The sequence below is a fragment of the Mizuhopecten yessoensis genome, unplaced genomic scaffold (genome assembly GCF_002113885.1).
Source record: "Mizuhopecten yessoensis strain PY_sf001 unplaced genomic scaffold, ASM211388v2 scaffold716325, whole genome shotgun sequence".
Taxonomy (NCBI): domain Eukaryota; kingdom Metazoa; phylum Mollusca; class Bivalvia; order Pectinida; family Pectinidae; genus Mizuhopecten; species Mizuhopecten yessoensis.
In genome coordinates, this window is record NW_018480060.1 from 92555 (window position 1) to 109122 (window position 16568).

The 16568-nt window shown below is 37.3% G+C and overlaps 1 protein-coding gene across 1 annotated transcript in view; it reads right to left on the reverse strand.

Annotated features, from left to right (window-relative positions):
- The window catches only part of LOC110443102 (NUAK family SNF1-like kinase 1), a 42201-nt gene that overhangs the window by 17214 nt on the left and 8419 nt on the right, over positions 1–16568 (reverse strand). The window contains exons 2-4 of the mRNA XM_021487098.1: positions 11052–11172; positions 461–612; positions 85–150 (exon numbers count right to left, since the gene is read on the reverse strand). Coding sequence (XP_021342773.1) covers positions 85–150; positions 461–612; positions 11052–11172 — 339 coding nt within the window. The remainder of the gene's footprint in view (positions 1–84; positions 151–460; positions 613–11051; positions 11173–16568) is intronic.

Genomic DNA, 16568 nt, shown 5'->3' on the forward strand with positions numbered 1-16568 from the left:
AACAATACAGTAGTGGAACAACATCACAATGTACATGTAGTACCAACAATACAGTAGTGGAACAACATCACAATGTACACGTACCTTAACATTGCCATCGTGGTCTAACACGATATTCTCCAGCTTCAGATCCCTATGTACAATGCCATTCTGTAATATAACAGTACCCATATTAATTGTTGTAACATCAATACCTTGTCACAATTCATCTTACAATTTTCAAATTTAAATGCTACCCCACCCCCCCCCCCCCCCNCCCCCCCCCCCCCCCCCCACACACACACACACACACACACACACACACACACCACTTTCATTTTCACCAGGAGCTATCTAACAGTTGTTAATGTGTGATTTTACACATTCCCCATCATGACCTGTAACTATATTCTATTTTCTCCCAATAGGGTTGTCATATCATGGGACTGGAAATCTTGAATGCGAAAGCCTGAATACGTACTTGATGACAGCAATGAACGGCAGACACGATTTGTCGAAAGATGCGTCGAGCATCAGCTTCAGCGAGTTGACTGCGATTGTTTATGTAGTCATAAAGTTCGCCACTGGTTGCACAGTCCATCACCAAAATAATCCTGTCCTTGTTCTCAAACACTGTAATATACAAAATATGCCTGTTAGCAAAACTGTCAGCTTCATTAGAATACAACATAAACTGTCAGAAATCCACCAAACTCACTTCCTGTCATTCTGAATACAATATCTAAAACAGGCTTCCATTCTTCAGTTGATTTGTTTAATTTTATACAATATTAATCTTTTGGGGAGCTTTAACCAGGAATATAACCTGATAAAGAGCTTGTTTATTGACATCAGGGAGGACTTATCAGGATATGGTTAACTGTACATTAAGAACGATTTCCTTTGAATACTATAAATATTTCTACAAAATGTATAATCTCAAAAATTATTTCAAGTCTTTTTATAGTTAAAAGATTAAGTTTGTTTCTTAACTTAGGATAGAAAATCTTGTATTTTGCATTAGATGTTTTGCTAGTCAGCTGACGAAATGTTTACAAATATATGCCAATATCCTTGACTTGTGTCAACAGGTTCTCATATTTAATAATGAAACATAATCTGTGTACATGTCTTGAATCGCCTCAAAGTTATTAAAATTCAGGACAACTTGCTGCACTTAACCCTAGACTAAAAGGAAGTTACTGCGGTAGTGCATTGGTATGGAGATCAGGTAAGATAAACAGCGTCTAGAAATTGTATGATTTATCAGGTAGACGTACCAACATTTGTAAATTTTGAGTGGGCGTGTATTTGGTTAAGGTAACTGTCGGGACCAGGCTACACCACTAGACAAGACGACCTAGCCGTCCTGCAGTCAACACAATTTTTTGTCCACTATGTAACACGTATTTTGAATGGAGTTAGCAACTGACAGAGATAAAAGTAATTGTAGGGGGCGCACAGGTCGGCTAGTCACCACACATCCCTCTAGTCTGTAATACTGTGACCGCATTTCTCTTGTCAAGTGGAATTGTTTTAGACATGGGTATTTTTTGGCAACTGTGAACTATTTTCAGTTAAATCCCTAAAGATAGGAGATTGTTTTGCTAAAATTTAAAAAATGTTAGATGTTTGACCCCCAGAGTAATGAAGATCCTTCTAAACGTCACAGCTTGGACAAACATATACTGGAAGTGATTGCGAATTACTGCTCTACAGGGTAATCCAACATGTCTAAGATTTTGTGATACAATTTTCAGACTTGTTTTTCGCAATATTTCCATCAGCCAACAGACAGGACAACCTAGCCATTTTTTAAAACTTTTTATCCCTTTAAATGTCAGACTTCAGATAAGAGATGTTTTCTTCCATGCTTACATTTTCTAGACAACCGTTGACAAAGATTTACTCTTTTATGACCAATCATATACATCCTATCTCAACACAGACTGACAAATAACATGAGAAAGTCTCAGGAAAGATTTTGTAGGTACATTTCATGTCAAAATTCACACATGATTTTTTTAAAAGGCTCTTCACCTACAAAGATACCCAAGTTCAGGGTAGTCATGGTTTTGATAGCTTTTATTGGTTATAAACAATACTTTTTTGAGGAATATATTTTTGCTTGTTTTAAAAAAAACCACCATCACCTTCATTTCCCAATCACTGTTAAAATATTCTTTAGCAGCCCAGAGTGTATGACACCCATTTTTGAAGTAAATACTTTCTGTATAAAGTAAAGGATGACCTTGTTTGAACAGCTTAACCTGGTCATATACTGGAGGATGTTTATCTACATTAGTATGGTTGGCTAGCTACTGGACCGGACATTGCTACTGGACTGTGTCCCACATCAACACTGGGCCATGTCCCGCTTCAACACTGGGCCATGTCCCACATCAACACTGGGCCATGTCCCGCTTCAACACTGGGCCATGTCCCACATCAACACTGGGCCATGTCCCACTTCAACACTGGGCCATGTCCCGCTTCAACATTGGGCCATGTCCCGCTTCAACACTGGCTACTGTTCCACATCAACAAAGTGATGAGGTCTACACGACACACCGCTTGGTTAATTACTGATCGGGGGTAAAGCACCGAATAACTTGGTACCAATGATGAACAGGGGCATGGTGACCTAAGACACCTAGCTAAGTTTATGATAGTCAGGTAGTCCCCGACCCATCAACACAAACCCACACCAAACGATTGTATTTACATAAGAATGTGATATGACTTTAGTACACCAGATCAACCCTAGTGATATATAGAGGTGTATGATGATATTCCATACATCACTACGACATAAACCTTTATAATTCTCATCAACAACTGTCTGACCCCACCAATCTAAATTTGTACCTACCACTAACTAAAAATAAAATACATTTATTTTTTAATTGTAAGTTATTCTTGCAATGTTATTTTTTATTGCTACTTATATAGAATCTGATGTGATTCACAGTTACATGGTATTTGAGTTTAAAAAAGTTTCTAGGTATTGTTGACTTTGTTAATTGACAGTGTGGATTCCTTCCTGACATGCTATTAATTAGAAATTCCATTGGAACTGATTGGTAACGGACGGTTTAGAATATTTGTCCACAAACGTGACCTGCACAGTAAATTGATAATCAATACTCGAGATCCAGTGCCTAGTTTTTCTGGCTTACGGAACCTGACATAACTAGGATACTATCAATATAATACACACACTTAAGTACACAAGTCAAACAGGATTATTTACTAAACTCAAGCGGCATTAAAACCTATGTAAACCATACTGACAGTACAAGGTACCGAAGAGCATTGGAAATCCTGTCCAACACATGTATCTGAAGCGCGTACCTGAAGAGCACATACCTGAAACGCGTACCTGAAGCTTGTTCTCCAGGTGAGAACTGTGGCATGCAGTGACTACACAGATAGTTATGTGAATCAATTGCTGATAAAGCCTTACTACAATTGCTATCTATGACTAATAACTACCGTGTGCTGCCCGGGTTGATTGTCCGCCCTTATTTATAATACAACATCATTGTATCTGTCCTCTTGATTTCTAATTGAGAAGACCACTATATATATATATATATAACTCTCTGACAAAAGGCTCACTGTATTACCAAAGTCTGATCACTGTATTACCAAAGTCTGCTCACTGTATTACCAAAGTCTGATCACTGTATTACCAAAGTCTGATCACTGTATTACCAAAGTCTGATCACTGTATTTACCAAAGTCTGATCACTGTATTACCAAAGTCTGATCACTGATTACGTTTGGCAATGTCCACCATTAACATACAAAGTGTGACCTCTGGAGTGGGGAATAAAAAGATCAGAAATGCCAACTAGTTAAGTTTGATTTATCGTCTGCTAAGGACAAATTGTATTTGATATTTCCTGATGATTTTATTACACTATTAATACTGAACAAAAATTAATGATTCGATAGCTATAACCAAAAGGGGGTGTTGTATGGCTGTAGGCCAATCTATGTACCATTATCTGTTACTACTAGGGACTGCTGATGGATCTGTGACCAATAGGGGATGCTAATTGATTTGGGACCAATAGGGCTGGTGATGGAATTGGGACCAGTAGGGACTGCTGATGGATTTGGGACCAATAGGGCTGCTGATGGATTTGGGACCAATGTCTGCTGACAGATCTCAAACAAGCAAAAGGCACTAATGGGATATGTACCAATCCAAGGTTACATGAAATAGTTCCTATGGGTATGAGTACCTCTAGCAGGAAGTAAACATGTCTAAGAAAAGGAAAGTTATACAGCCAATTATCACATAATTTATACCTGATAACAGCTCGGTAAGTAGTTTTGTAAAACTCCTTAGCTAGTACATTACACTACCACAATACGTCTGACAGGTGATCTCTACTTTTATCCTCAGAAATGACATACCTATACAAATGGCTCCATTTAATAACATGAATGGTGTAGATTTTAATTACGCTGATGATATATTAACATCTTAGTTCTAATAAACATCACTACTCAGGTGACATTATCGTCTGGCTGTGCTGGATAGTCAGCCACTGACATGGATTGGAAAAAAATTGTGATACGAATATGTTTCATCAATCTGTCTGACTAAATAATGTCTTAATTGACTTCTAACTTATCATATCCCGGACATCTATTCGTAATTCTAAGCCAAAATTCCTGCACACAATGCATTATGAATATCTGCCAACTAAAGCTGATTTTAGACATCAGATGTTTTGTAAGGAATCTATAACTCACATGTTTTTGAATATTACAAAAACTGTATCATTCCTGGCCTATGTACCTGGTCACAGCGGGTACATTTGTATACCATTCATGTATATATATCGCTATACTGCCTTTGAAAATTTCCAGACATTCCTTTCAAGTTCCTCGCTACTATAAAAAGGACTTGGCATTCTTGCATGTACAATGAGGTCTGAGATCTGCACTTTTTGGCACACCTGACAAAGGCTGGTTTGAGAATGAAGTGTTTTTACATAGCCACTGTACAGGTGTATGTTACGTATATGCAGCCCAGTCAGAAATTATTAATGAAACAATCGTCTTAATCACTGAAATGGTCTCCGTAAAAACAGTAGATTAGCAATCCAACTGACTGGCCTGTTCAATAATTCAATGGAGAACTAACTACCTTTAACCACGCCTGGTATTCTAGGAATTCACACAGTCAGAGGAACACGTTTCTGGAGATTGAAGAATTGAATTGGAACAACTGGTATGCAGTATGGGCAATTTTCAGTCAATAGTCTAGGCCCATCATTGGCTAGTCCATTCTTTAGGCACACCAGTCAGGGGCCTTGACACTTTTCTCAATGAAAATCCTACTAAAACTATCTGCCTATATGGAGATTACCTAATTGAATTCCTCTGTAACACGATCTTACTGGATTCCTTTTTTACACTGAATAATTCATAAATACCCAAGAGCATAGCCAAATGTGTCTTAATGACCCCACCACAACAGCATCCACCAGCAACTCTGACCTCTGCTCTGACAGCATGACACACAGAAAAGTAACTACCTTCGACCCCTGACCTCCTCCGAAACAACTCGTAACTACTTCTGAAAAAGGACGGAAATGGGCTAACTACTGAAATCATAATAACAGCCCTTAGTACCTATCTGAATGGCGAGTATTCCCTGTTGTTTGATAAGACAAAGAAACCTAAAGTCATTATAAGTTGGCAATAAAACTGACTGGTTTATCTAGTTGTTAAAGTTGTGGCTGATTTAAATTCTGAATGACGGTCGGGGACTGTAGAAAAGACATAAACACATTTATTACAATGCATGACGGGAGACAAAGTGTCTACCTCTTACAGGAAATGTAATTCCTGACTATCTACTGCAACAAAGCAGGAGGACTTTAGTTTGAATTCAGTTTAAAGGAAGGGTCTGATTGGAGAGTGTTGGAGATCCGGATTATAATGAAGTTGGTTCACGGGTGTTGACTTAAATGTGCCCTTTGGCAAGGCAATGAAAGTTTGTGATAAGATAGGTATGAAAGGTGTATTTTGCTACACAGATCAAACACTTGCTACTTCACAAAGACACATATATCTGGGGGAACATTTTGTATCCCTTCCAGACCAGTTTTTAATGATCACATACATTGTTCTGGTTTCCTTTTGTGTTGTCTTGGTGTTTTTTTTAAATATACAGACAAAAAGACATTTTCTATTATACAAAGCCAAAAATTTCTTTTCAATGGAATTTTAACCTGAATGTATGCAAAATGAAATAACTGTGCCTCTTCAAAATTACCAACAAACCTAAATTGTCATGTAAATATGTGCACAGTTGGCTGTAAGCTGTGGTTAATTCTGTCTTGCATACTAATACATACACCCTTCGGTGATATAATTATGCACAGTGACACTCAGATATCGTCATACTGTATATTTTACTGTACCATAAAATTAATATTTTTTACCACTGTATCATTAAAAAAAATTGCTTGATTTTCTCAAGTATTTTCCGAGAAATGATATAATACCAAGAAAGATATCCATCTACAGATCAAAGATGATAAAAGATATTTATCTCGTGAACTGGAGACCCACCCAAGTACACAGGCCAAGGCGGCTGTTTATATATAGCCCTGTTTACTCCTATATCATCACTGCTGTGTACTTGTTATGTAAAATTAATCTTCAGCCAGATTAGATAGGCACCTTCACACCTACTGCTGTGGACTCAAACTTCTACATAAACTTCCTCATCTCTGGGTCCTACCTTACCCGATTAAACTTTCCAATCTATATCTTATGCTTCATGTCACATTACCAAAGATTTATGTCATTTTTTGTTTGTTTAGATATATTTGGAGAATGTGACATATGTAGACATGATATGCACCACTTATATACCCACTTAGAATGTCAAGTGTTAGACATGGAGACAGATAACCGTGGCCGGGATCACTGATACCCCCCCCCCCCTCCCTACACACACACTCTTTATTAGTACCGACAGATGGACTCCTGTCAGTAAAACTGGAAACAAAAATGACAGGAATTCCTAAAATTCTCGAGCTTGTCTCCTCCAGTAAAACCACATCGGTTGGAGCATCTCCCTGCACTAGGGTCAATCGTTAACTCGTATTTTATCGATCCTCCCTTGTTCAACTGACAATTAAATGTGAATTAATCTTTTTAGAGATAACATGGATAGGACTCTCTCAAAGCAGATTCAATTCCCATATTGATCCCAACATTTTTCCTATTGAACTGTTTGTCTCTGATCATCATTGGCTTATCAACAGCTGTGGGATTATGGGATAGATAAAAATTGACATAATCATTTACCCAAATTTTCATCATTCAAGAAAATTGATTTTACCCTAACTACATGTTAAAAACAGAATGAAGCAATAGTATAATCTTTTGAAATGTCTAATCCACTAAAGCTGTGTATTAGGAAGTGTCTAAAATTTGAATTACTGTTTTTCTTCAATATTTTTATCATAACGATTATGCAGACATGTTGACATTTGGCTCTCTTTTATCACTTAGGGGATTTGATCCTATAAGGGATGGCATGACAACGATGACCGAGCTGATTAACGGTGCGAAGGGCACATTCTTTGTCTCACACGGCCCCTCACTGGACACGTGGTGTGAACCCATAGAAGGATCCGGATTTGATACCTATGTCACTGGACACAGCCCCCTGGTAGGATTTGATACCTATGTTAACACTTTAGAAGTAGTACCGGGTTTTATCTATCGTTTGACCTGAGGTCAGCCTAGCTATTACACGAGACTGGATTTAAGTCTTCTCTTGCATGAACAGCACAATAAAAGCATGAACTGCTGACCGAAGTGAAATATCTGCCCGCCAAAACCAACAGGTTCTAACCCGAGCTAGACTGGCCTGCGTCTCTACAATATTGAATTATTTAGAAAAAAATAAACTCTAATGATTTCTCAAACTACGGGGAGATAGGCTTGTAGTAAAAGCAGCTGGAGAAACTCTTCATAAAAACTTGGGGCTGTAGGTAGTCAGTTTAAACCTCAATACAAGTTGTGTGGTGCAGGTAGTCAGTTTAAACCTCAATACAAGTTGTGTGGTACAAGAAAGCATCGTAACAAACCTTCATACACATAATTTCAAGGACAAATTTTTAACAACGCAGAATGACTTAACAAAAATGAAAGTGCAGTTAATAAATTTCCCTTTTATACCAACTTCAACATTAGCACCAAGTGAACATTTAATTAAAGTGTAATAAATTACCCAGTAACGGAAATGATAAAATAAAGTATTGCAAAAACAAAGTATTGTGATAGGGCAAGAAATGTACATCACTCTTTCTTTGCTTACAATATGCATTAGGTATTTAGGTATGCAAGAAGATAGCTGTGGACTGACTACACCTGGTGGACTATATGTTGTCACCCTATACCGCGCACCCTGAATAGCTCAGGTCGGAGGTCACCTAGGAACACAGATTCTTTGCATACGATGACTACGAAATGTCTATCATGTTACCGTGATCTTGTCTCAGATGGTAAAAAGCCAGCCTATCAGATCTGATTTGAAAGTGATTCCCCTATCTACAGACAGATATATATCTGGTCTAATGTCACTTTTGGAATTTGGGGAGCTTGGCAAATGCCCATCACAGGTGTGAAATATCTTTACATTCATTACAAGATTGGGGAACCCTACCTGCCAGACTGGGGGAGCCTAAATATGTTCTCAACCACCTGTCTGTATAGTGACATGTTTGTGTCAGACTAATGCTGGATGACCACTTCTACTCTAAGTAATAGTTTCACGCACAAACACCAAATATAACAAAGGAGAAGTACCCCTATCAATAGCTCTGTAACACCACAGTACCGTCACCAGTGGTATAGGTACACAAGGTCTGTCTAAACATCATCTTTACAGAAGAAAACAAGTAACGCCAACGTATTGTTCCTCGGTTATTTGCCCAGTCACTTCAAGTCAGCCAGTCTGTACACAATTTATATTAGTCATGTAACCTTACATTTTAAGATTTGTCCTTGTAGACACTGGTTCCTTTCATTCTCTGATCACCTATGTACAGAAGACTTTCACAGATTGTAATAATACTATTACATATAACTCAAACATAGCCTGCGAGAATAGCTTATACCAATATTTAATTGCTGGTCGAGGAATGCAAGGAATCCATAAAGCAAGCCCCGACAGATCATTTCAAGTTTAAAATCCAGATGGATATTTTATGCAGTTTTTAAAACTACTAGCGAGAGTTTTTACTGCGTTGACAGCTACGTGTTACTCTATAACTACTTACTCTGCGTACTAGTAAACCCAAACAGATCAGTGGACAGTGCATTCAGGCCACTGTAAAGGTGAGACATGTTTGCTTGACCACAAAGGATCAGGTTAATAAACACTCATTTAGGTGGTCTGAGCTGACCAGTACTATTAATGACTGATAGAAATGACCAATAATTTGAGTACTTAAGAGCCGGTGAATTAGTTTGAACTGGCAGACCTCCCCGAACCAAACAAAGATGGACGTCTGTGTAGTCTTTGTTCTCTTCCCCCACACAGATATTTGTTCTGGCCCTGGTGGTCATCATTTAAGCCATTGTGATCAGCCGTTCCAATAATGGGCATTGCTTCTCTATATACTTGTAAACATTTTGTTTTGATATCAGTTAAACTACTTATAGTTTTGTCAAAGAAATCCCTTCCTGTCCCTTGAAATGGCCATCATTATCGAGTCTGACCACAGCAAATCTGTTCCTGAGTCACATTTGTCATGAAAACCTTTATCTAAAGAGAGTGTTAATGAGTTGTTGTCATTTGCTTTGGTAGCAATTTTGTCCCCTTACTCACCAAATTACAATCAAGGTCACATCAAAACAATGTCATGATCATCACAGTTAAAGGTTATTTGAGGCCCCCCTTTTTTTAATCTTTATTGAAATGCTTTTCTACATTTGAAATGTACAACCACAAGCATTTTATAAAACGTTACTAAGTGCCAACATTTATAGTCATGTGACTCAGAGACATATGACAGCCAATCAAACTGTCCCACAACACCAGACAATCACGGCAGTGACCAGTCAGCAATTGCCATGGCAACCGTAACAAATTTCGTTTAATGTTATATTACAGCAGCCATCCTCTATGTATGAAATCATGTAAATTTGTCTGAAACCAGGACATCATCACGTGGAGATTTCTCAAACAAAGGGATGGATTAGGCCACAGATAACAGCCTCGCAGACATACTAATCAGGGGCGGGCTGGTTGTTCTAGTTCTAACAAGCTCCCTACATCTGGGTTACACCAACGGTTTGATGTCTGATTGTTCCTGCAAGTTGGATGTGAAATAGACTAGCATGTGTGCCGCCTCAGAAAGTGTGACCAATGAATTAGATGTAACACAGGACCACTTAGGGAACCATCTGCCCAGCTATGAGGGAATAGAAAACGTTTGAAAGGCAATGACTAGGCAATGAAAAGCTGTGAAGTCCCTCACTAACACGGACTGATCACATGATGTGTTGGGGTATCTACGGGTGACATCATCTCCTCTGTGGTTGTCAGGCTGTCCTGTTGTTGTCATGGTAACAATCTCACTCTTCATCTCTTGTTTAGTGGGGACTTGTTTACAACATTTATAGGACGAAACACTAATTATTCAATCTAAAGTTGTCTAAATTAAACGTTTTCTTATCTTTAAATGAGTTGATTTGTCATCTGTTATTTCATTGGTTTAAGAAGTGATAAGATAAGAACAAGGAATTAGGAACCCATTACACCACAGAAATCACACAGCACACATACTTCTGAATTCATACAAATATAGAAAGGCACAAACATGCTATACCTATAGAATTATGAAAATTAGGAATTTTAGCCTATGATATATTTCAAGGGTTTTGGTGATTCATGTTCTTATTTTCTTGATTGAAAATGACAGCAGAAGTGATTATAGCTGTACAAGTTAGGTCAAAGGTTATATACAACAGTTCAGGTACAACACTTCACTATGCAATAACACAGTCCAACAGATTCTTACCTTCCCGGACATTGACGATGTTTGGGTGGTTTAGCGAGGACAGAATCCTGATTTCTCTGCGGAGTCGGGTAAGGTCGGTATCATCGTTGATCTTGCCCTTCTTTATATACTTTATAGCCACCTAAAACATACCAAACATCACAATGTTAGATTCAGTCATGAAAAAATCACTATCCATAAATTCTAAAATTATACAAAATCTACATGTACATCTTGAAGATTTTTCTTAGGCCAAAAAAGGCCTCTTCCTATTCCCTGCCTTCACTAGTGTTTTTTCTAATCTATTTTCTATTTTTTTTACTAAAATTAAACAACTGTTCAAGTCTGCAAGACTGTGTCTACATAAACTTGATAATACTGTGTACATATTTTGAAAAGTAAAATATTTGCTCACCTGCCTAACGTAACTTTAAGAAAACTAAAGATGGAAACAATGGTTTTGTCGGGATGTACAGTAAAACCTTGTTACACTGCCACCATTCGTCTAAATAAATTCAGGTGTTATAAAGGGGTTTGGCAATAAATTGTGGGAAACATAAAAATATTCTTCAGGAAAAGAGGAAAAAGGAACCTTAAAATAAGTTGGCGGTAAGTCAGGTTTCAAATCGCTGAGGGGCATTATATCAAGGTTTTGCTGTACTTTGCAATTTGTTACATATAGTTTTGGGCAGTGGGTCATTTCAAATATATAACAAAAAATGTGACAACTTATGTCACCAAGGAAACAAGAAATGCTATTAGTTGTTGTTTGTATACATTATCTGATAGATACAAGCTTTAAACTGTTTTGGTAAGAACTGTTTACCTGAATATCTGAAGTGAAAGTCAGAGTTATTTAGGTGGAAAACAATATAGTTTAATAAGTTCAATGCTTGTGGATCAACAATGACAGAGTATTTTCTGCCTACATTAGATGACCTCCACGGAAGGATGGCTAATAAGAAAATCTTCTATTACCGGACCAACACAACAACCAGTTGATATTAAATGTATAACTTGTCGTTCCTGTACGGCAGTCTTTAGTTAAACGTCTGGTAAATAGTGCTGTGGGTCGCATGACTTAGCAGTCCTAAGCAGGGTACATATATATATATAACCAGATTAACAAACGCCTTGACATATTGATCAACCAGAAATGAAAGTTTATCTGGTACATTTACCCTGCCATAATATTTTCATATTAATACTTTGCTGTAACGTACCGAGAGACCTACTGCGAGTGCCAAGGGCCAAAGTACCTGTGAACATTCTATGTCATGACCTACGACCCCACTTCAATCAAAATAATGTCTGTTGTAGCTGTATATAAGTGGTTAACGCTATTTATTTTTTCACATTTAGTGTTATATAATTTTTGTTTACTTGCCAAGAATATCTACAATCTTCATACATGTTATAGACTTCTCCATTAGGTACAAAAATAGGCTATGACAACGTCACTCTCTCTCTGTCTGGTCTCCCCTCCCTAAAAAAAGGATTCTCTAAAAATTGTATTTCAGTTTTCTTTTCAAAGAAATTCTTTAACAGGATAACCTTTGGAATATCAATCAAAGGTAACGGTCAAATTCACCTGTTCTCCACGCCTAATGGGCTAGGTAATTCTATCAGACAAGACCAATAAATTCAGACCCTCGAGACTTCTGTTGTCAGTTGCAGCATAAAACTGGTTTTCGTTTTTTATTAAAATGGCTATACACCCATGTTCCACGTATCTGAACACATTTCATCAGAAATCAGAAGAATCAAACAGTTTTAATGATGGGTGTAAAGAAATGAGCCACCTTTCTATTAAGATTCGTGACAGATAAGAATTTTACACACAAATAAATCTGAAACAACCAAAATAGACATTAACAACTTAATGAGATCATCTGAAAACTGTTTTTTTCTACATAAGGTGTAGTGTGATCTGATGGCGTGTACTCCGTTAAAGATGTGTTCACACAGGTAGAACAAGCTAGCCCTGCCAAATCTCTCCTGTTACTCTGTACTTCCTCCATTCACAAACATAATTTTTCAAACGGTTGAGTTAACATTTTTTTTGATTGCATTCCAATAACAACCTCCCAATCAATCTGAACCGAGGTCTAGTATTTAAGAGAGAAGAAATCAGAAAATGTACTCTAAATTCCTGTCACCAGAAAGTATTTTTACCTTTACAGTTACTTATACAAAAAATACCTGTGGTTTCGTTTCACACCCACCTTGATTCTAAATCTGGACACAGGTATATGACTCAAATGGTATAAAATGATATCTTTGGTCACAGAACTGATATGTCTAGAATGTTTTACAGTAAACCACAAACTAAGGAATCTGCATGGCTGTGTGATTTTGATATTTTGTTAAAACATCTATTGACAAAAGAGTTAATGATTGATGAGACCCTTTAACCGCTTCTTTATCCACTGAGTAGAAATACTACCTAAGGTAAATAAAACAATTACATAGTATTAATATTGCTTTATGACTAATAAAAACCTTTTATGTAACGGGCGGTACGAACACGAAACCACAGGTAAACTAACACTGGTAATGTGGGAAACCAGGACACGGTACCGCAACATGTTTAAATAGCACTCTGACCTTGTAAATCTTATTAAATTTGAAAGAAAATACCTGAAATGTATTACTAAGATGATAGAAATCCCTGATAATGCCGACCTAAACTATACCCATCAGATATAAAGGACAAAAGCTGAATCACACTCATCCACCTACAGTTTTTATACAAACATGGATATTAAACACTAACAATCCACCTGATGGCGCTAATCCAAGCACAAGCAGGCCTTTGTCCTAGACTACCCACGGCACATTGCTATTCCTAAGACAAACCTGCAATTGGATAACACTACACACAGATTTCTAGGGGCAATAGTCATGAGAAAAAACCTTGGTGCGATTGTGACAGCAGCATTCCAAGTCAGATAATCAGTGATTGTTAGACGATGCGGTTTACAGCGTCCATTGATATCAACAATGGCAGGTTAACCGGGCTTATACAAAATTAATCACCCCTCAATAAAGACTTACGTATTACCTTAATAGACATTAGAACTTTAGTAATCGAGATCAGTGTTGGACAGATAGATGTCACAGACATCACACAGACCGTTTTTGTAATCTGATAAGTTTTATTACAATTAAGATAAACGTGTATGTTCTTTTGGTACATTTAAATAGTTGTTATGGCGGTGTGAGAAATAGATCTGAATTTAAATACTGTGATTTCTTCATTTGTAAAGGTGATCTTGTTTAATTGGCCTTGCAGGTTTGATCGTTTACATACTTGTCTACACATACATGTACATACCTATCTTATAGACTGTCCTTTGTTTCATCATTAACATACAGACAGGACTTAATTATCACTTATAAGATGTTCAGCATGAACACCGACTTTACACAATACAAAAACTTCTGAGTGCATGTACTGCGATTTATTTCAATGTGTAGCTAGTTTATCAAGAAATTGTAAATTATGCGACAGGTAGCCATCTTTACATAAGGATGACAGAGGATGGATTAGCACCTGTGTGCGCCACACAAAACCACAGGTGTCAAAAGGTACACACACCTCAGACCACTTGAGACGAAGCAAACCTGTTATTATAATCTAATATGGTCACTTTACAGCAATCAGACCTAACTGCTATATAATTACTGGCGGAGGTGTCAGGCTGTACTACATACCCATTGAAAATCTAACAGCATACCTTAAATGTTTCTCTTCATAACCTGCTATTTTATGGGCCAGGTGTAACAAACTCTCCCTTTCTGTGTCGGAAATTGGTAGTCTTGTCTGCCTTCACGGCTATAATGCTCACTGGCACGCTCGAGTAGCGATCCCCCCTACATCCTCCTTTTCTTTTTGTTAATATTTCAGTCCGAGTTTATGTTGACCCTCAATCTACAGCGTTTAACATTGGAGATAAAATCCAAATTCTTGTTGTATTTAATAATATACATATGCAGGCATAAAACGTTTGAAGCCATCCACTTCAATAGCCAGCATGCAGGTTTTTTACATAAAACTCAATTACCTGCCTTTTACTATGGCTATTAATGTTAAATATTTCAATAAGGTCTTAAGTATAGGGGTTAGCCTGATTACATTTTTATAATTTACACAGAGCATTGACATAGCCTATAGTACCAGCACCTGGACATCTGTAGACGTTGGGTAATTACAAAGTATTGATCTCTACTCTGTAATTACAGGTGAGGTATGCTGAGGCAGTACACAACACAGCATCTACTGACATCACGTACACTCAAACATTTTAATACAATATGTCACCTTATGCACAGAACACTTGACATCTCAATAGTGAGAGTGGAATGATAATTAAAGACAGCCCTTGGATAGAAAGGTCTAGATTGTGAGATAAAGTATACCCAGGTAAGGTTGGGTAATCTGTCATTGACCCGGGGGTCACCAAACATTTATTGTAGACTATTATCTATGGACACATTAGCTTGGTGTAAGAAATTTAAGTTAATGACATATGGTCTCCTCTAGGAATGTGTTGAGAGATTGTCCACTCAGGTTGACCACAGGTCAAGATGTATTTTTCAACTGTCCTCAATGATGAGTCACAGTAATGCCACCTAGTTAAGTGATTAAAGTTCTGATGTCAGTACTGACCAGTCCTGACAATCAAGATAAATGGTCACATAACCAGTTTAAACAAAACTGTTCCTTTTTTCTCTTGTAAATACCTGTTTTTGGAAAGAATATTGTACATGTCTGTTTTGATAATAAAACAAATTTGAACAATTTAATAAAAATTATAACATTTAATAAAATTCTAATGAAAGTTTTTAGCAAATAGAAGAATGTATTTCAATTGATCTTACACAACAACTTCAATGGGGTAATAATGAGTTGTCAAACAAAGCCACATTTTCTATTGGACCTGAAACCTGACCATCATCAATTACCTAGATATCATCTTACTCCCAGTCAGACCTTTTCAAACACAGCGTATTTATAGCTAATAGAGTTTGAAAACAAAAGCACCATTCAGTTCTTGACTAACAAATATTCAATATTTAGACATTGGTGTAAATGGTTACTGAGCCATTACTATTGGGGACAAAGTATGATGTGTTTTGTGGTGAATACACATTCTGGCATTGACTGATATGCAATGTCATGATCACTACACAAAACCTCGTCTGTTTTGTGTGACAACTCAACATCAATAGTTCTATAGTTACAGCATCACGTTATGAAATACAAAATGTGTTTTATGATGGGGGGGAAAAAGGTAGGCTACATCTGTAAGACTGATAACATCAAAACAGAAGATATATTTAAAATTACAAGATGAATCTAACAAAATGAAGAAGTAAATGACAGGTGAGTTTCACCAATCTTCCAATGACAGTATTGTTACTACACAGTAACTGGAGCTCAGGTCTGGACCCATGACAGTATTGGTACTACACAGTAACTGGAGCTCAGGTCTGGACCCATGACAGTATTGGTACTACACAGTAACTGGAGCT